The sequence below is a fragment of the Octopus sinensis genome, linkage group LG9, assembly GCF_006345805.1.
Source record: "Octopus sinensis linkage group LG9, ASM634580v1, whole genome shotgun sequence".
In the NCBI taxonomy this organism is placed as follows: Eukaryota; Metazoa; Mollusca; class Cephalopoda; order Octopoda; family Octopodidae; genus Octopus; species Octopus sinensis.
In genome coordinates, this window is record NC_043005.1 from 55,807,062 (window position 1) to 55,829,561 (window position 22,500).

The window sequence follows — 22,500 nt, forward strand, 5'->3', positions numbered from 1 at the left end:
AACTAGCAAAAGAATGTATGAGCATGTAGAAGCATGAATGTGTATATTATTATTGACAAGTGGTCTATTGATCACTGACTTCCAACGAATCCCCTACGACGCACCCCAACTACCTTATGCCAATCAATAATCCTACTCTCCTTTCTTGTTTTAATTCCCTGTTTCTTGTTCTTTCCTCCCTAACCTCTAAATCTCTTCATTTCTCTTTCTAGTCATTTAAACTCCCACACCTTTTGCTGTAACTAATTCTTTACCATTTCTAGTAATTTTTTACTCTCTCCACTCTTTTATGCATGAAAAATACAAAAAAGGAAAGATTTTTTCCTCTCTTCTTGAAGAATGACTTCATCCAAAACATTAATTTTTTTTTTACCGATGGCATATGCACTTTTAAAAAAATCTTTATATATTATCTATTAATCATCCAAGATTATAGAATTAGAATTTCAGGTACACATAGAAACGTTAGTTATTTAGAAACTAACAAATATTCCTCTGACAATATGATAAACATATACATACATACAAACATGATGCTACTGCTGCTGCTGCTACTAATGATGATGATGATACATATATATATATGTAGAGAATTTTTACAAGTACATACACACACGCACACATATAATTTTATTGATTGTATCCTTTAAACCAATGTTTGTTGTTTTATAATTTAAAAAAATCCTCATCTTTAGCTCTGTGTGTGTGTATGTGTCTGTGTGTGTGTGAGTGAGAGAAAATATCTATGTGCATGTACATGTGTGTGTGTGTGTGTGAGTGTGTGTGTGTGTGTACTTGTAAAAATTCTCTACATTCATACATCATATATATACAAGCAACCACACAGCAGTGATACTCATATATAGGCAAGAAAAGAACGTAAATCAGGCAAACATCAATCACTCTACATGGCCATCTCCCAAAGCTGCATCCTATCATCAGTTTTGAAATACAAAACTCACCGTCTCCTCCAGCTTCATCAACCCCATCAACACCATCAATACCATCACCCTTCTTCAACTAGCTGAACCTGTCTTCATTTACATTTACTTCTCCATTTCTGATGAATTTCACAAACAGTTCAACAGAAACCATGTGTCCATTAATATGGCACCTAACTATACAAACCCCTTTGCCTACTAGACCCAGAGCTGTATGCAGGACTGGATTTATGTATGGGCCAATATGGATTAAGCCCCAGGATCCTCAAGCATGTGGGGGTTCCAGGCATTGGAGGCCCCTTTAAATCAGAGAAGTTTAAAGCTTGGAGTTAAAAATTAAAACATATATTTACAACAGTGGAGGCGTGTGGCTTACTGGTTAAGGTGTCAGCATCATGATCATAACATTGTGGTTTTGGTTCCTGGACCAGGCGATGTGTTGTGTTCTTGAGCAAAACACTTCATTTCACGTTGCTCCAGTTCACTCAGCTGGCAAAAATGAGTAACGCTGCGATGGACTGGCATCCCATCCAGCTGGGGAACACATACGCAATTGAAACTGAGAAACTGGGCCCATGAGCCTGGCTAGGCTTTACAAGGGTGCATTTATTTATTATTTTTAATATTTACAACCAAATAAAAGATTTGTAATTTTTTTTACTTGTTAAAACTTTTTGAAATCCAGGTGATTTCTTCCACAATTATTGAGCCATCTTTTGATTTGTTGGACCATTTTAGATTTAAAAGGCCATTAAATTTAACTGAATCCCTCCAAATGTAACAAGCGATGTTGGGGGAACAAACACAGACACACAAACATATACACACACATGCATATATATATATATACACATATACGATGGGCTTCTTTCAGTTTCCGTCTACCAAATCCACTCACAAGGCTTTGGTCAGCCAGAGGTTAACAAATATACGAGGTACATTCAAAAAGTATCCAGTTTTATTTTTTCCAGCCAAAACTAATGTCACGTGGGCAATATCTTTTGGGTGGGAGGTGGCATCATCCTTCCTGCACACACATGAAACTTTTCTTGCCGGTGGGCTGCACCAGTTCCCAGCTGTTATGCCTAGAGTACTTACATACAATGCATGTTCGTCAGATTTTCGTTTTCACCAAACATAATGAGTTGAGATATTGCATCAAATTTTGCCAAAAGTTTTATGATATTCGAGCTCAAACCATCTAGAAGATCCAGCAGGCCTTTGACGATGATACCATGGGCAAAACTCAGACCAAGGAGTGGTACAACATGTGGAGAGTAAGGCATAATCAGGGAGGCCATCCACAAACCAAAACAAGGAGCCGATTGAGAAGGTTTGGCAAATAGTCATGGAAGATCGTCATACAACAATCCAGGAAATTGCTCCTGAAGTGGGAATAAGTACAGGATCAGTGCATTCCATTTGAACAGAAGAATTGTGCAGGTGGAGAGTGTCAGCAAAATTCACCCCCAAGGTACTAGCGGAACTGCAGAAGCAGCTTCCCACAGAAATCACTCAGGACATGCTGCACAGTGCAACTCATGACCCAGACTTCATAAAGACCATCATCACTAGTAATGGGACACTGCTTAATGGTCTTTGCTTGATACATTTGGTCATCTTGCATGGAAACAAAAATCTGACAAGCGTGCACTGCATGTCTGTAATCTAGGAAGTAACAGCTGTAAACTGAGACGGCCTACCAGCATGAAAACTTCCAGACATGTGCAGGAAGGTTGACATCACCTTCAACCCAAAGGATTTTGCCCACGTGGTATTAGCTTTGGTGAGGAAAAAATAAAACCAGGTACTTTTTGAAAACACCACATATATGCATACACATTTATATATGTACATGTTTGAATGTGTGTATGTACAAATATATATATATATATATATATATATATATTTAGAAAGAGAGAGAGAAAGAGTGAGATAAATATATATACATATATATATAATTATATATACATACATAAATATATATATATATACACACATATATATAATCATATATACATACATATTTTTGTGGTGTGTGTGTGTAAGTATTAAGAACACACAGAATTTAATAGCAGTTATAGTGATTTGATTGATTTTGAAGTTTTTCACATTAATACACAACACCATTAATGTTAAAAATAACAGAAATATAAAATAATTGGCAGAGAATGGGAACGTTAATATTTGTAGGGTAGGGTAGCTTATATTCGCACGCACGCACATACACACACACACACAAAGGCTGACTGGTCATCAGATGTACCAATACCATTCTCATTAAAGAGCATCACTGTATATGACTGACTTACTGACTTCATACTTAGTTAATTTATAAAATACAAATGGTCGAATATAAAACTTTAATGTTAAAGACGAAGATAACATCTACAAATTATTTTTTTTCTTTTAAATCTGCTTGTTCATTATAAGACAAAAGATTGCATACTTAAGGGAAATTACAAAACAAAATAATGTACAATAATCAAAAAGACATATTTACTCTAAATCACCAAACTACAAAAATCTACACTCATTTACACACTCACACACACAATAAGAAGGTTATTAAACTTAAAAACATGAAAGCAACAAGTAAATTCAATGTAATAATGTATCACATTAAATTTAATTATGTGTTATGTAAAAATTGTGACATAGAAGACTACATTGCCCAAACGTAATGTTAAGAACTTTGTAGTTTTCCATTACACTATTTTCGTTTTTGTACTTCACATACCAAAGACCAGCCAATCAAACTAACTTCTCCATTTTGTTTTCATAAAGAGTATATCTAGAACTACATTAGAACTACATTATTCAAAGATATGTGGCATTTCGGCACAGCCATTTCGGCACAGCCATTTCAGCACAGCCATTTCGGCACAGCCATTTCAGCACCGCCAAAATGGTGCTGCTAATTTGATGCTGGTTCATTATTTATTTAACATCAAACATTTTGATTTTAATGTTTCTTTTGCTCTCTCCTTCCTGCTCTCTCTTTCTCCTTCTTGCTCTCTCTCTCTCTCTCTCCTCCTCCTCTTTTTCTCTCTCTCCTTCTCTCTCTCTTTCTCTCTCTCGTTCATGTGGGAGAGCATATTTCAGTTACATCCATGAGGAAAGGAAAAGTGTTTATGTCGATTATGTTCAATTAATCTATACTGTAATGGAGAAAGCTGCTTATTAATTAGATATGAAACAATTACTAAAAGTACTAAAAGAAACCAATTAATAAAGGATTGACCGTCTGGAAATATTTTTACAAATTCATGTTCTAAGAAATTTCCCAATAATTTCGGTTTCTCAAGTTTATTGAACTTTTTAAACTCCAGTTTCTCACAAATTTAAATATTCACTGCATCCAAATCATCACAAATTTAAATATTCACTGCATCCAAATCATCACAAATTTAAATATTCATTGCATTCACTGCAGAGTATTCCTTTTTCATTTGCAAAGTTTCTCACTTTCTCTTTAAGTTTTAATTCACTATTAATGCATATGCAATGTAAAAACATTATTTATTGAATGAACATTTTTTAAAAATACATGTATAATTTTTGAACGTGGGATAGCTGTGAGAAGAGCCTAGATAGTTAGGTAGTTACTATTAGAAGACGAGGAGAAAAAAACAATCAAAACTTGCACCTTATTCACAGTTTCCAAACACAACTTCAACAGTGACACACACATAGATACACATGCACACAAATAAAAGGCAATTAATATGTGTGTGTGTGTGTGTGTGTGTGTGTGTGTTGTGTGTGTGTTGTTCACTGACAAAACTTCATGCTGCATCACTTTTGTGAAGTTTTGTCAGTGAACAGGTTGTGGTTTCAAAGCAACGAAATATTTTGACACAAATGAAGTTTTAATGTTTAAGTGAAACTAACAGTATTTGTGTGTTCTTGAATGGTTTACAAACATCTTCCACACTGCAATTGTTTTTATTTCAGGACACGATCTCAGATCAAGTCACTTGCTGTGCAAGTACATCTCCGTATCTTTTTAAATCACTGTGGATAAATGTCAGCAATGACCTTCTCAGGCTCTCCAGTATTTTAATTTCTAAACAGAAACAATCGGGAGCAGAGAGTGGGGTTGCAAAAAATTCCTAATTTCTCAAATTTTCTTTTTTATAGCATATAAATATATTTATGGGGAAAAAATACTGAAAAACATCAATACATGCGAGAGTGATAAAGAAACGAAGAGGGTTATCTTTGGATGTGCTAAAAAGAACAGCCAAATCGCCCTTAAATCACTTTTTTCTCTGAAAACTTTTTTTTTTTAAATTGTTTTTACCGAAAATGCTCTACCCATGGTTTTGAAGTGAAAAACAAATTGGCAAAAATAGGTTTGGAGTGGAATGATGAGGGAGGGGGATGTAAAAAGAAAAGGTTTCAAAACATTTTTCATACAAAGATGAGCCCTCCCCCTACCAACCCCATCATTTCGAAGGCTGTGGTTTAAAAAGAAAATGGGGAAAATACCTGAAAAAATTATTCCAACAAATTTCTCTATTGTCTATACCACATAGCTATGCCTACACTTTTAATATATATATATTTATATTTGTCAGATATTTACTTATTTTTTGGATTGCCTTAACATCTCTTTTAAGTTCTCAAAATGTTTATTTGCTCTTCAACAATCTATTTAAAACTTACAATAATTAGAGAAATAAAAATGGTAATACTAACATGTACGATGTATTCTTTTATCTCTCCAAACATATTTTTACTATCATCCCAGATACAATAGAAGCGCAATACTTTGCGGTCCATTTCTAAGAATTGCTTGAGCTTATCAAATTCTGATGGTGCAATGTATGTCTTTTGCAAGTTTGCCTTCCTACGATTGTCAATGTATGGATCAACAGGCACTTCTTCACTTTCATTAACTTCAATTCCTTCACTCTCCAGGAAGTTCTGAAATCATACGAGAGAGAAAGAATATATTTAGAGTAATCCTAGATATTCATACATTGTGAGAATTAATATAAGAAAAAAAAAGAATATGAATCAGGAAAGCAAACTTCAAAAATCTTTTGTATGATATTTAATAATCTGCATTTCAGAAAGACGAAATCTTTGGTGAATTAAGGAAAATGGAATAGCTCTTGAGAAAAAAATTAACAAATAATAATCATTCGAGTTAATAAAAGACTTGTGGTAAATGAAAGAATGAAACAAACCCTTGTGAAGAGATCACAGTCATAGATATGGAATGTGCGACCAAAAAGTGTCACATCAATACCAATGTTCAGATCTGTCCAGTGCCAAATGTCCTTTTGATCATTCTTAGGAATTTGTTGTCGTTTCAAAAATGGACCTACAGAGAAATAACACTGATTTCTAAAATTTACACAAATCACATTTTTCAAAAGTTGTATAGTAAATTGTACATGCACACACACACACACACACATGCGTGCATGTGCACACACGCATATAGCTGTTTATATAAATTTTTAATATACCTATTAGCATTTTGTTGAATCAGCCATAAATCTATATGGTAAATGCATATACTGATTGTCCGATTTAGTGAAAACAGAGTGATCGAGTAGTCACTGCTGACAAGCCTATGACTGATAGACAAAACTAGTCTAGTCCAGTGATCTCTAGAGTGATTCTTGGGGTGGTTATCTCCTCTCTCAGCGTATATATATTGTGTGCTTTATACAGGATTAAGAGATTTTAACTCTTATTTCTTGTGATATAGTGCTTCAGCACCCTCAGTCACAATTAGCAATGATTAAAGTTTTCCTTTATGGTTTTATTTCACACCTAGCTGTTTATATCAATTTTTATATTATATCATATTATTTATATATATATATGTATATATATATATATATATATATATATATATATATATATATATATATATATATAATCTTCAAACTTTGGGCCTCACAGAAACAATGACTAGTGACCGAGACCTTTGGCTATATGCTGTGCCTAACAAGCCAAGTGAAATCGTAGTTGTGGCCAATGCTGGCGTCATGTACCAGTAGCAAATAAAAGTACCCATTACACACTCAGAGTAGTTGGTGTTAAAAGTGGCATCCAGCCGTAGAAACCATGCCAAATCAGACTGAAGTCTGGTGCAGCCTACCTCCCAGCTTGCCAGTCCTGGTCAAACCGTCCAACCCATGCCAGTGTGGACAATGGACGTTAAATGATGATGATATATATATATATATATATATATATATATAGGAAGGCACCACGGTGGGCATGGAAGCTGTGGGCACGAACTCAGGTAAAGTAGACTATAGGTGAGATAACCTCATGCTACTCTTCTGGATGGTCTCCTTGTTTAAGTTGGTGAATGCTGCCATAATCCTTGCCTTCGGTTCATCTTTGGTGTTACAAAGAGTTTTCTTGGTCTCTCACTCAACTGTACCCCACACATAATAATCAAGAGGGTTGCAGTGTGGGGAGTTAGGTGGCCAGATGTTAGGGGTGATGTGGCCACAGAAATTGTCTGACTGCCATGACTGAATTATCCTGCTCATGTGGCATGGTGCAGAGTCCTGTTGCCAGACATATGGTCTTCCATAAGCCACTCTCTTGACCCAGGGCAGCACTACCTCCTCCAGGCATTCGATGTAGGGCTCCATGTTGAGTTTGAGGCCATGTGGGAAAATGAATGGAGGCATAACATCACCATCACTAGTGATCACTCCAAACACCATGATGTTGATTGGATGTTTGATTTTTATCACTCCCAGTACATGTCCTCAGATTGACACCCAACACTCTAAAATGTTCATATTGGAGCTTTCAGTGTGAATGCCAAACAGTACAGCATGTCGTTTCCAAATTTCTGGCAGAGTGAATTGCATCAAGGTCCTGTTTTTCTCAAAGACAGTGCCCAACTGACCCTACTGAAATACTATGTAGTCAACAAAATCAAAAACAAACAATGTGTATGTTCAAAATTAAAACTATAAAACGTCGACAATTTACCCATCACACCAGATAGATAGATAGATAGATAGATACATACATACATACATACATACATGCATGCATGCATGCATGCATACATACATACATACATACATACATACATACATACATACATACATATATACATACATACACATGCACACACACACACACACACATGCACACACACACACATTCCCCTGTACTTATTTTATCAATGCTGAAAAGGCAAAAGTCAGAGCTGATCTCAATGAGATTAGAACTCAAACCATTAAGGGATATAATTTAATACCACCAGACATTTCATCCTTTGCTCTATTGTTTCTGTAATCCAACTTGCTTATTTCAGAGAGATAACATTAAGAAACATTTCACAGAGCTTTCCACTGTCATTCTACGGATAATTCTATGTTTAGGTTGTAATAAAAAATTTGGCAAAGACATTACAAGTGATTTTCAACAATTGCCAACAATTCGTGATTATTGTTTTACTTTTTAAAATGACAAAACAAAACAATTACCACATTGTCAAAAGCAAGCTATAATTAATGATATCAGACATCAGACAACATAACAATAAATATTTATCACATCGTATGATGATAATAGAAACATAAATATATAGACAGATAGATAGAGAGAGAGAGATGGGTAGATAGATAGATAGAGAGAGAGAGAGATAGAGATTTGTGTGTATGTGTGCCTCTATATATTTTATATTACAGTTTCAAAGTTTGGCACTAGGCCAGCAGGTTTGGGGTAGAGGGTAAGTCAATTACATTGACCCCAGCGCTCAACTCGTACTTATTTTATTGAGCTCAAAAAGATGAAAGACAAATTCGACCACAGTAGAATTTGAACTCAGAACATGAAGACAGTTAAAATACCGCAAGGTATTTCACCCGACATGCTAACAATTCTGCCAGTATGCCACCCTATTTATAGTTTATATAATATATATGTATGTGTACATATATGATGTGCTTGTTGACTGTGAAAATTTTCTATCTTGTATTCTCATGGTTCTAAGTTGCCCTTCATTGAAATTCCAGTTCTAGTCAAATTAAACTTATATAATGGTTCTTGGTTCCTTGCCTTACAGTGGTTTTGTTGTATACATATTATTGTATACATATTGTATACATATTTGTTGAATAAATATTACTAGTGATATTATAGGCATAGGAGTGGCTGTGTGGTAAGTAGCTTGCTTACCAACCACATGGTTCGGTTTCAGTCCCACTGCATGGCACCTTGGGTAAGTGTCTTCTACTACAGCCTTGGGCTGACCAAAGCCTTGTGAGTGGATTTGGTAGACGGAAACTGAAAGGAGCCCGTCGTATATATGTATATATATATGTGTGTGTGTGTGTATGTTTGTGTGTCTGTGTTTATCTCCCCAGCATCACTTGACAACCAATGCTGGTGTGTTTACGTCCCCATAACTTAGCAGTTCGGCAAAAGAGATTGATAGAATAAGCACTAGGCTTACAAGGAATAAGTCCTGGGGTTGATTTGCTCGACCAAAGGTGTTGCTCCAGCATGGCCACAGTCAAATGACTGAAACATGTAAAAAGAATTAAAAAAAGAGTATTGATATTGTGTGATTGTCCTTCTTGAGATTCTAATTCTGATAAGAGTATGACTTGTTCAGGTATTTCTAGTTTCTGATGGTTTTGTTGCACACACACACACATGTATGCACACATGCATGCATACACGCACACACATATTGCCTATTGAAAATGAACTTTCATCTCATGACTAGTTTCATACCACATTTAAAATAGTCACTCCCATTGAATTAACACAAACACTTGTAAAAAGCACCCATGCATCAAAAGCACCAGTAAAAGTCCCACATAAAAAGCACCCATGCTGGTGCCAAGTAAAATGTACCCAGTACACTCTGTAAAGTGGTTGCCATTAGGAAGGGCATCCAACAGTAGAAAGCATGCCAAAACAGACATATAGAGCCTAGTGCAGCTTTCTGGCTTGCCAGCTTCTGTCAAACCATCCAACCCATGCCAGCATGGAAAACAGATGCTAACTGTTGACAGCGGCAACGATGATGACAACAACAACAACAACAATAATGATGATGATGGTAATGATGATGATTCATACCAAAACCACTCAGCCATGAATCATCTTCTATAATTAGTTTCACACCAACTCACTCACAAACACCTTTAAAAATCTCATAACATGTACTAAGGTGGCGAGTTGACAGAAACATTAGCACGCCAGAGGAAATGCTTAGTGGTATTTCGTCTGCCGCTACATTCTGAGTTCAAATTCTGCCAAGGTCAACTTTGCCTTTCATCCTTTCGGGGTCGATAAATTAAGTACCAGTTACACATTGGGGTCAATGTAATTGACTTAATCCCTTTATCTGTCCTTGTTTGTCCCCTCTGTGTTTAGCCCTTTGTGGGCAATAAAGAAATAAGAAACATGTTCAAAGACAATGCAATAAAAGAAAATTAACAAAAGAATGGCTTTAACTAGATTATTAAATCTGCAATGAATATGCAAATTGATAGCACACCTCCATATCTAAAAATAATCAGTGAAAAGACACAAAAATAACAGCCAATCAACAAGTGCAAAAACCAGATATTAAACAGACACAAACATGGAATCATACCTACACCAATAAATACATCACCATCACTAAGTTATAACAGTTCTCACCTGAAGATCTCAGTGACATGAAACACATGTCATGATGTGTGTGTGTGTGTGTGTGTGTGTGAGAGAGAGAGAGAGAGAGAGATTGTTAGTAATAATGAACTCTATATATATACCATAATATATAATCAATTTACTTGGCTGTAACCAAAAGCTGTTCTCACATCTATCAGCCGAGTCCTCACATCTAAAACCTTTGTGAGACAGTAACCAAATCAGAACAAAGCAATAACATGCATACATGCCTGCAGGAAGACAAACACACATATCAAACAAGCTAATACAAGTACTTGCTTTAATAACGTGAAATTTAACATCATTGTGTGATTAGAGGTTCAACTTTTGATTATTCTTTTATCTTGTTTACAGTTGAAAGGTGTCTGAGAGAGTGATATGCATTAAACTTTATATCTTGAATTTTCTTTCTTGTAAACAAGAACAGTAAGTTTCTTCCTTCTTATTTAGGATACTGCCTAGCAGAATTGATATATTAAAGTTTTCAGATGCTCATAAGCTGCAATTACTGTCAAACTATTGTATATCTTTCTCTTTGCAGCTATGCTCCATTTTATTACATGGTAATCTATTTTTTGGTTATTCAACTGCCAGATGTCCTTTGATAATGTAGAGGGATTTGGGTTTTCTTTTTTTCTGTATCTGAATGAATGGGTGTGCTGTCTGTATAGACACACAATTTCTCAAATTCAATTTGTTTGTAGCAAAGGGACAACTATGGACATGTTTTGGCCTATTAGATCTCATCAGCATAGTACAAACTAAATGAGCGTGCTAACCAATAGATAAATTTTGTGTAGAAAAATAGTCATACTTATTTTTGGCTGGAATAGTGTCTGTAAACTAAGACAAAAGTTTTCTTTCTCTAAACTTGTAAATTACCTTAAAAAAATTATTTCTTAATTTCTTTAAATTTTCTCCCCCTTAACGTTTTGCTGTTATATCTTCTACTCCAACACAAGAAATTTCATTAGGCAGCTTTAAAAAATGTTTGTGTGCATAGCAGCCTAATTTTCTGCATTTATGCCTTTGGCCCATATGAACTATTTCCCATTGATCTTTCTGTGTTTAGCTACACAAATTATTCTGACTAAAAATTTATGTAACTTTTTGTATAAGTAAATATCTACCTATTTTTGCTGGCTTGAGTAAATATACTTAAATGGACCAAAACATGTCCTTTGTTATTACTTGTCTGCAAATAGATATCAGTCTATTCTTTCTCAACATCTAAATAAATATGAGAGGATAAATCATTAATTTCTTGAAATCATCTCCCCTTTTCACTGAGAATGACAAACAGTTGTAATTACATATTTGTTTTCTCTAATTTAGAAGGAAATTTCAATTAAGAATCTTTACACATGACATTAATTATGCCACCCAATTCGTGTATAATTCATTTCCCTTCAATTGCAATCTGCGAGTTATTTCCCTTACCCACTCATGTAAAAGTGTTTTCTTAAATCATGCAAGATTTTTCATGTTATTAATGTACACTTGTATGAAGGCAATGGGATGCATGTGCTCTTGTTCCATCTTGTATGTATAACTATTATTCTTTTCTGCTCCTAGGACTACCATATTATGAAGTTTTTTTATAAATACTTTGTCAGATGGGTAGTCATGGATGAAAAGAAAGAGATGAGACTCTGGCAAAAGTAAAAGGATTAAGAGAAGGAAGAGAAAAAGAAATAAAGAATTATACCTAACTCATCACAACTGCTTATTTTGCAGGTTGATGTGTGCATGTGTATGTGTGTGTGTGTGTGTGTGTGTGCATGTGTGTGTATATTGACACACATTAATACAGGCAGACAGACAGATAGGCAAATAGACAAATATAGCTATACGTATGTATATATTTATCTTGACTGTTATTTTTCTGTGCAGATGCAACATTCCAAGTGACTTCCCTTGGCCATTATGATACACATGTATGCCTACATGTTTACATTATTTTTACATCAATATTGTGATTCTCTCATGAATAACTTGGCATGTATGGAGCAGGTTATGCTTCATTGATGGGGTTTGATAAGACTGGAACTTCTCTGGACGTGTCACCTGTATTTACCTATTTCTTTACTACCCACAAGGGGCTAAACACAGAGAGGACAAACAAGGACAGATAAACAGATCAGCGTGCTAATGATTCTGTATTTACCATGATAGTAGTCACAAAGGTAATAATAACATATTTTGTAAGGTTGCACAAAAGTTTTCAGGGCATATCAAGCAAGGCACTTAACCAAGAACTATTTTACCAACCTTGTGCTATTCCACTGTTATCAACAGGTGGTTCGTTCACACATATAGTATCGTCAACGATGTAGTAGTAGATCTTGCAAGGTCGTACGCGATAGAATTCCTGTGGGGATTCATTCACAGTTTCTTTAAAAAAGCAATAAAATCTAAGAACCTGAAAAAAAAAATGTTTATAATATATCCTCAACAGAAAGTATAGAATACATAGAAAGAGAACATCAAAAAGTTCATTTGAAACAGAGAATAATATGTGTGGTGTGTGTGTGTGTCTGTGTGTATACACAGGAGCAATTTCAACCATGTTTCATTGTCTGCTACCACAACAGCTCCTTTATAGGATCCAGTTAGCTCAAGATATTATCAGGAGGAACCATGTCCGGTTTCAGCCCCTACTCCTCTACCGTTTTGGAGCTGATGTCATGTAATGTTATGGGTTGGCCCTGCCACTCTGGCGAATATTCAACATGTCATGTAATGTTATGGGTTGGCCCTGCACCTCTGGCAAATCTGCAGCATGTCATGTAATGTTATGGGTTGGCTCTGCACCTCTGGCTTAAGTACCATTATATATATATATATATATATATATATATATAATCACTATCATTATGATCATCATCATTTAGCGTCTGGTTTCCCTACTGGCATGGGTTACAGTATTTGACAGAAAGTGGTAAGCCAGAGAGCTGTACCTGGTTTCAGCCTGATTTATACACACATATCAGCACACACACACACACACGCACACGCAAATATATATATATATATATATATATACACGTATTCAGCATTGATATAAAAGATTGTGGTCAGTGGTACCTTTGGGAATAATTACTGAAGACTGCCGTCTGGTAGTATGTTCTCTTCTACTCGAGGCACAAGGCCCAAAAGATTTTGGGAAGAGACCAGATGATTAGATCAGCTCCAGTACGCAACTGGTACCTAATTTATCGACCCCGAGGATGAAAGGCAAAGTCGACCTCGGTGGAATTTGAACTCAGAACGTAATAGCAGACGAAATACAATTAAGCTTTTCGCTCGGCATGCTAACATCTCTGCCAGCTCATCGCCTTCTGTCTGGTACAATATTGAAACAAGATAAATCACACATCAGCTCACACACAAACTCACACAGACACATACACACCTACACACACGTGCATGTGTGTGTGTGTGTGTGTGTGTGAACGCACGTACTCATATCCTTTTAATGATAGTTCTGCAGCCATTCTGGAACACCGCCTTAATGTATTTTCAATTAGGTTTTGTTGTTGCTTCTTGACTGGAAGGTGGTCTATGATTGAGTTTTCCAGCAGCTGTTCTCCTCTGAATGCATCATCCTTGAATGGTTGACTTCTAAGGTATTGTTAAGAGTTCATCTAATGAGTTTTTAAAGGGGTTTTTTTTTATGTTTCAGTAGAAGTCTCTTTTATATTTCTTTTAATTTAGATAGGTAGTTGAACAGTTGAGGGAACTCTAAATGTCAGATTGTTACAATAGAGTATTTTAGTCCATGATTTCGAATGTAGTATATTTGCAAGCTCAGAGTATATAAATGTTCGTGCATTAAAACTCTCTCCAGTGCCGAAGTTTGGAACATGTCCCTCCACAGTTCTATATTTAAGAGACGAGGAATTATATACATTATTTATATTCGATGGATATTTGTCCTCATATTGTTTGTTGTTAGCACAACATTTCGGCTGATATACCCTCCAGCCTTCTTCAGGTGTCTTGGGAAAATTTCGAACCTGTGTTCTCATTCCTAAGGTATTTTTCGATGCTATTATTGTTGTTGTTGTTAGTGTTCAGGTCACTGCTTGGAATCGAACTTGGAATCTTGGGGTTAGTAGCCTGCGCTCTTAACCACTACACCATATGTCCCCCAACAATTTTCCATATGAATTTGATAGTATATATTTCTCTTTGGTATCAAGAGACTCAGCGCTTTCAGACATTCTTGGTAAATAAGACTTTTAACTGATGGTATTTTACCAGTGAACATTCCTTGTAACACTTCAATTTCCTCTATGAGACCGGATGAGTTAGAAGATTAAAATTGTAAGCAGCAATATAAACTGCTCAGAACTAGGGTTTTCTCTAAAAAAAAAAACTAACTACCGGTTCCCTTGTCATGAATGTTCATAGGATGCAGCCAATGAGTTTGCTGCATTTAAAGGTTAGTTTGATAATATGGCTGATGGAAAATGCATCATTTGACATGATTACACCTAAGTCCTGTATGTCATTAGTGCTCTGAATCATTATGTTACTTTGTGTCAAATATTGCGATTTGGGTGAATTCGTTTGTAATGAAGAAGCTGAAATTTTGATGTACTAATTTTCGTATTTTTCTGGTTTAGCTCCTAGCCATCGATATTCTTGTGTAATTCATTCCCTAATGTATATGACGTTTTACAGGTAACTTAGAGAGAAATCCATTGCAGTTATAGGTTGACTCCTACCGTATAGGGAGTTAAAGAACCATTCTCCAACTTTTCCTGTGATACCAAAATTCCTTAAATTATGACAGATGATTCCATGATCAGTCTTGTCAAACGCCTTAACAATATCAAGGTTTTAACAGTCAATGATATTTCCCCTTAAGAGATTATTAGAGGTAGTGTTATGATGCTGTAAGAATTGTGACAGGCAACTTCGTTCAGTCCGAAACCTATACCGAGTGTCATCTAAGTTGTTTTCCTCCAGGTATGTTATTACTTTTATCTTCGGACAAGGCATTGGATAATTTTAGACGTGTAAGACGTGAGGGAAACAGGTCTGTAATTTTTAGTTTCAGCACTGCTATCTCCTTTGTACCTATATAGGTTTTATTATAGCTTCTTTCAATAGTCTTGGGAATATGGCGGTATCTGGTGACTTTTGAAATAGTACCTTTAATGATTTCATGAGGTGGTTTTTGCACGTTTTTTAGCAATATAACTGGAATACTATTTGGTACAGATGCTGAGTTTGGGTTTAAATCATTCATAGCCGCAAGTATATCAACTTCCATGATATTAATTTTAAGTTATGTCTCTGCACTTGAGTTGTGGGATCAAAGAATTCGTTTGGATTATGCATAGGGCTGTGAAACGGATTATGCACGGGGCTACGATATGGACAGAGAATGTGGCCTTCCGCCTGTTGAAATGAAAGTGTCGAAGATAGAGTTTGTGATCAGGCCCACGAAGACCTCTATCCGGCGCAGGGGTGAAAATCTCCACAAATGGTAGGTTTACATGTCCGTTGAAGATGTTAAAAGTCGAATGAGATCTCCCTGCATCCTCCATCATTTGAGTGAAGGCAATACCAGTCATTGGAGATGTTCCTCTTACACAAGCTTAGACAAGCCCACGCCCATTTGGGTGGATAAGTGCTGAACCCCTTCCAATGTCTTTCTGGAGATATGGGTTTGAGCTATGGATGTGATATTCAAGGATGGGTCGAACTAGAGTGATATATACAGGCCAAAAGAGCGATATATACAGGCCAAAAGACGTCCATTGAAAGGTTGGCAAAGGATCGGTGGATGAGGAAAAGATTCCTTCTGGCTTTGTTCATAGCCTCAATACCCTGCCGTGGTGGTTTGAAAATTGGTATCGATCATTATGACGAGATCCTTTTCCTCAGCGACTATCTTAAGATGTTGATGTTTGTGGCCAATACTCAAGGGAGATTTTGGAGGCAAATGGCTGCATTTTGAGGCGTTCAAGTTCAGATTCCATTCTTCCGCCCAATTCCAAGCTTGGTTCAGCGACGGTTGGAGTATGTTGTATTGATTCCTAGGTGAGACAAGTTTGACGTCGTTTGCAAATAGAACTCATCTATCGAGAAAATCTGGCAGGTCGTTGATATAGAGAAGGAAAAGTATTGGCCCCAGCACCGCCCCCTGGGGAATGCCGCTGCATGCATTCGACTCCGCGGAGAGATCTCCATTTATCTGCACCCAAAAGGTTCGATAGCTCAGGAAGGAAGAAATCCACAAAGTCACCAATGGATAAATGTTGAATGCTCGATGTTTGCACAAGAGAAGTCAGTGATTAACAGAGTCAAATGCCTTTGTGAAGTCCAAAAATACCACGCCCACCAAATCTTTTTCATCCATGGTCCTTGTAATCCATTCTTCAAGAAGGAGAAGATTTGTTAGGCAAGATCTTCAGGGTAGAAATCCATGCTGCGAGTCGGATATTTCTTTGTACGATATACAGATAATTGTATAATGCTTTGGTCGGAAATAGCTGTGGGAATGACGTGAACATTGTGAATAAAAACAAAGTCGAGTATGTTATTTTCCCCTAATTGGACGGGTAATGATTTGTTGTATGGGAAAGTCTTTTGTTGTATCGAGAAAAGGGTTCATATCCCTCCACATCAGTTGCTTAGTTCCAGGCTGGATATAATCCTCGGACCAGCTAAGATTAGTTAAATTAAAGAACCCTGTTAAAAGCATATTAGCCTGTGTGCTGGCCTCAGCTAGGGTTAGACTTATGAGCAAAAAAAAAGCACCTCTGAAGTGATCTTTGTGGTTAACCACGTTAGGATGACGGAAGGAAATGCTTTTAATATCATTTACTTTTTATATAAATTAGTCTGAAATTGTCGAATACATTTCTTTGCAAATTAGGTAATTTCGGGGGTTGGTCTGCAATCATTTATAGTTAAATGTTTCCTTTCAAAATCTTTTTTTTTTTTATTAAACTGGACTAGTATTTCGAATAAGCAATAAGTATCAAAGCATTTAAGAATGAGCATTAAATATCAAAGATAAAAATAAATCATTTTGTTCCCTTGTCAAACTTTGGACCTAACAACCTAAATGAGAAAACCGATACGACTGAAAGAATTTTTAAAGGGCTTTTATTTTTAGGCTGAGGCCAAACAGTCGAATCTATTCAACCATGTTTTCACTTTGAAACAAAATCTAACTTCAAACATCTTATACAGATAATTTTTTAGACACTTTTTTCTGAAACTGATAAAATTATGTAGGGGGTGCAAATTTTGATCTTGCACTACCTGAAAATTCCAAGGGGTGCAGGTGCACCCGCTGCACGGCTGTTCCCGGACCCTTGTATATGTATATATAATGATATATATATTATTCCTGGACCGGGCGACACGTGTTCTTGAGCAAAACACTTCATTTCACATTGTTCCAGTCCACTCAGCTAGCAAAATGAGTAATGCTGTGTTGGACTAGCATCCCGTCCAGCTGGGAAACCCATACACTATTGAAACCGGGAAACCAGGCCCATGAACCTGGCTAGGCTTTAAAAGGGCACATTTATTATTTATTATATATCCACAAATAATAACTGCATTTATTATCTTCGTTTCAATAAATAATTGTTTAAAATTTGTTAGTTTTATTTTTACTAATAATATTGGTTTTATATTTTGGCACAAGACCAGCAAGTTTGAGGGTGGGGTTAAGTCAATTACATCAACCCCAGTGCTCAACTGGTACTTATTTCACTGATTCCAAAAGGAGAAAAGGCAGAATTTGAACTTAGGATGTAAAGATAGGTGAAATACTGTTAAGCTTTTTGCCCAGTATGTTAACAATTCTGCCAGTTTGTTGCCCTATATTTATTAATGGTGGAAGCACATGGCCTAGTGGTTAGAGCAGCGGACTCACGGTCGAAGGATCACAGGTTTGAATCTCAGAACGGGCAATGTGAGGGTTTATGAGCGAAACACCTAAACTCCACGTGGCTCCTGCAGAAGGTAATGGCGAACTTCTGCTGACTCTTTCACCGCACCTTCCTCTTACTCTTTCCTCCTGCATCTAGCAGCTTACTTGCAACAGACCGGCGTCCCATCCAGGTGGGGAACCTATATGCCAAGGGAACCGGGAAGCCAGCCCTATGAGCCAGGCATGGCTTGAGAAAGAACAAACAAATATTTATTAATGATATTAAAAATGTTATCTCACTCAATTAAGATGGCTTCAATTTACACAGCAACTCATGGAACCAATCTACCACATAATCCAAGGGGCAACTGTATATTTACTAAGCTAGGAAGATATCATTGAACTGGAAAGTTATTTATTAAATGCCCCCCCCCCCCCCCCCAAAAATGATGGTCTCTTAGTATTTTTCATAATTTGCTGACAATGTCTTGAAATATTTAAAATCTTGTTAACTTACTTTGTTATTTAAGCTGACATGTGCAGGAATAAAAGGATCAGGAGCTGCTGGTTTTGGTTCACCATAGGTCTGTAGGGTGTGGAAATTGGCCAAATCCTGAAGTTCTTGTTCATTCAACTGGTTCTTATCGAGAATTTCTCCACCAATTCCTCTTTGAATTAATTTCTTTATGCGATAGCCATTTTGATAATCCAAGGTCTGACTGCGATGGAAGCTAGTTTTCTGAAAAATGTTAAAATTAGTATTAGAAATATTGCCATTTCTAGATCTCTCAGAGAGACTTATACAGTAGCAACACAATAGAGTGATGGTTTGTTGCCAACTTAATATGGCAGTCCCAGGAAAGGGAAGAATGCTGCTGCTATTTAACCCCAGGAAACACTGTTTCCAGTTGGTTATGTGACACAAGCGTTCTGTGTCCTTTAAGTTTTCAAATGGGAGATAAGCACCTCCACCCAGCAAAGCCAGTATATAGAGACTAGTTTCAGAGTCATTGCTCTTCATCAGTCTGGAACAGCTAAATTTTAAGGGTACAATTTTTTATGATAATAATAATAATAACAACAATAATAATAATAATAATAATAATAATAATAACAATCATAGATGCCCTGATGCAATACCAGGCAGTGACTCTCATGGCTTTTCATCTTAACTGAATTGGAAGTATTATCATGTACATGTTTTGTCTTGGTATGAAAGACGGGCTACAACAAATATTCTGCTAAATGCTACAGATTTGCTTGCCAGTTGTTTGACTTTAACCAGTTAAGCATGTCCCTTGGTGGCTGACGATATGTGCATCTCTGATCATGAGCAGAAGTAGTGGGGGAACATCATAACCATGTGCTGAGAGGAATTCTTTGGGTTTGAATATTTCACCTCTGTAAATATGGCTGTTGCATTCATCATCCTTAAACAAACCTTATTCAGGGATTTTTTGAGTGGGATGAGCTACTCAACCTGAAGAAAATTCTAACTGGACCCCTACCTGCAAGGTCATGCACTATTTATCTTGATATGAGATCATCATGTTATGCACATATGGTTGTGTTGGCATGTGCCTCGTATACCCTTATCAATGATGATGATGATGGTGATGACGATGACAACGATGATGATGATGATGCTGTGTTCCTAATGTAGACATAAGGTCAGAAATTTGGTAAAGGGGAACAGTTGATAATATATTGAAATTTGTATCTTATACTTTATTGCATCGACCCCAGAAGGATGAAGAATGAAGTTGATCTTGGCATGGTTTGAACTCAGAGTGGAACTCAGACTGGAACAAATTCCACCAGGCATTTTAGCTGATTCTATAACAACTGCTAATTTACTGCCTTAATAACAACAACAATGGAAACAATAATAATAAAGTCATAAAATTGATAAGGGGTAGATGCAGATTATATTGATCCTTTATTGGCTGTTATCATCTTCAGTTATCAAATGACACTTCTTCACCCCGTCCACACAATCACCTTATATTCCAGGAACACGGTAACTGAAACTACTTTCCAACAATCCCCTTTGCCCACTATTCCCCCCACCCCCCACCCCACCAAGCCAGCTCACTCATTAACCCCTTTCCACACCTCACCCGCACCCACACTCTCTATCTCATTATATCTCTCATATCCATCAACAAATCATGTTTATCTCACTTAGCTAAGATAGGTTATCTGCCCTTCGACCTCCATGTTTCACTACGCGATTGTCAGAGTAAACCAAAATGATTTATGATTCCTTTATCTTCTCTTATAATAATTCCATTCACATCTAGGATGCTTTACAGAAATATAAATCACCCTCAATGCTTATCTGTAAAGGTCTGTAACTAAACGCTGCAAGGAATTTAGTCCAACATGGCACACTAAAGTTTCCCTTCTCCATCTTTTGTCTCAACAAAGCATCTTAGCACAAAACCACTAATTTCTGTAGTAATAGTCTGCAGTTAATTAAATAACTATTGGTGGGCTGGGACTTAGTACATATTTGATATTAGTGGTACCCTATAACAGGTTGTTAATCAGCTTTTGAAAGAATGAAGGATCACATTCTTGTTGTTGTTGATGCTGCTGCTGCTGCTGCTTTTGTTGTTTTTGTTGTTGTATATCTCAGCCTGATCATGAGGAGCTCTCATCAAAGTGATACCACCAATGATTCTGTGTGTGTGTGTGTGTGTGTGTGGTGTGTGTTTGTGTGTGTATGTGTTATGTGTGAGTGTGTGTGTGGTGTGTGTGTGTGTGTATGTGTTATGTGTGTGTATGTGTTATGTGTGAGTGTGTGTGTGTGTGTGTGTGTGGTGTGTGTGTGCATGTCTGTGTATGCACATCCGTGTGTGCATGTCCTTGTGTGCACATCCATGTGTACATGTGTGTGTTTGTGTGTGTGTGTGTGCATGTGTTTGAGTGAGTGTATGTTTGTGTGTATATGTGTGCATGTGTTTGTGTGTGTATGGTGTTTGTGTGTGTAGGTGTGTGTTTGTGTTAGTGTGTGCGCATCCATGTGTGTGTGCACATGTGCATGTGTGTGTGTGTGTATCTTGGTGTATCTTGCTAGCTGAGAGGTTAAGTAGCTCACTTCATGAATATGTATTTGTGATTCAATCCTACAGCATGTTACCATGATTGTGGTACTGGCAGCACTGGTGGTGGTAATGATGATGATCATCATCATTTCTTTTAGTCGCCAAAAGAGAAATCAATGAGTGTACATTATATGACTAGATTATGTTGGCGTTAACATAGAAATAGAATATGAACTGAGAAAATAAAATAAACATGGTATAGACAATAAATAAACTAGTCGAAAGACGCCTGTTGTTATATTCTTGTTGTTTGTATTTGTAATTGCGTAATATGTTCTCCATTTTTTGTCTTTGTTGTCATACACATTCGCTTGCATTCTCCTAAAAGCTTTAATGCTCTTAGCTTAGATTTTGCGGGGCAGCCAGATTTGAACAGTTTTAAATGTAACCACCCAAAACTAAACATAATTTGGTAACTTGACTGATGAGAGGAACTTGCGAATGACCTCTCTCTTTACTTGTTTCAGTCATTTCACTGTGGCCATGCTGGAGCACCGACTTTAGCCGGGTACTTATTCTATTGGTTTCTTTTGCCGAACCACTAAGTTACGGGGACGTAAACACACCACCATCGGTTGTCAAGCGATGTTGGGAGGACAAACACAGACACACAAACACATACATATATATATATATATATATATATATATATATATTAATATATATTAATATATATATATATATACATATGTATGACAGGATTCTTTCAGTTTCTGGCTACCAAATCCCTCACAAGGCTTTGGTCAGCCCGAATCTATAGTAGAAGACACTTGCCCAAGGTACCACACAGTGGGACTGAACCCAGAACAATGTGGTTCATAAGCAAGTTACTTACCACACAGCCACCTGTCCTGGTTTTTCCTGTCTGCCTTTG

The 22,500-nt window shown here is 36.6% G+C and overlaps 1 protein-coding gene across 1 annotated transcript in view; it reads right to left on the reverse strand.

The window, feature by feature from the left end:
- LOC115215830 (EF-hand domain-containing protein 1-like) overlaps positions 1-22,500 on the reverse strand; it is a 133,411-nt gene that overhangs the window by 66,304 nt on the left and 44,607 nt on the right. The window contains exons 2-5 of the mRNA XM_029785155.2: positions 19,034-19,255; positions 12,882-13,032; positions 6,140-6,276; positions 5,646-5,873 (exon numbers count right to left, since the gene is read on the reverse strand). Of these exons, the coding sequence (XP_029641015.1) occupies positions 5,646-5,873; positions 6,140-6,276; positions 12,882-13,032; positions 19,034-19,255 (738 nt within the window). The remainder of the gene's footprint in view (positions 1-5,645; positions 5,874-6,139; positions 6,277-12,881; positions 13,033-19,033; positions 19,256-22,500) is intronic.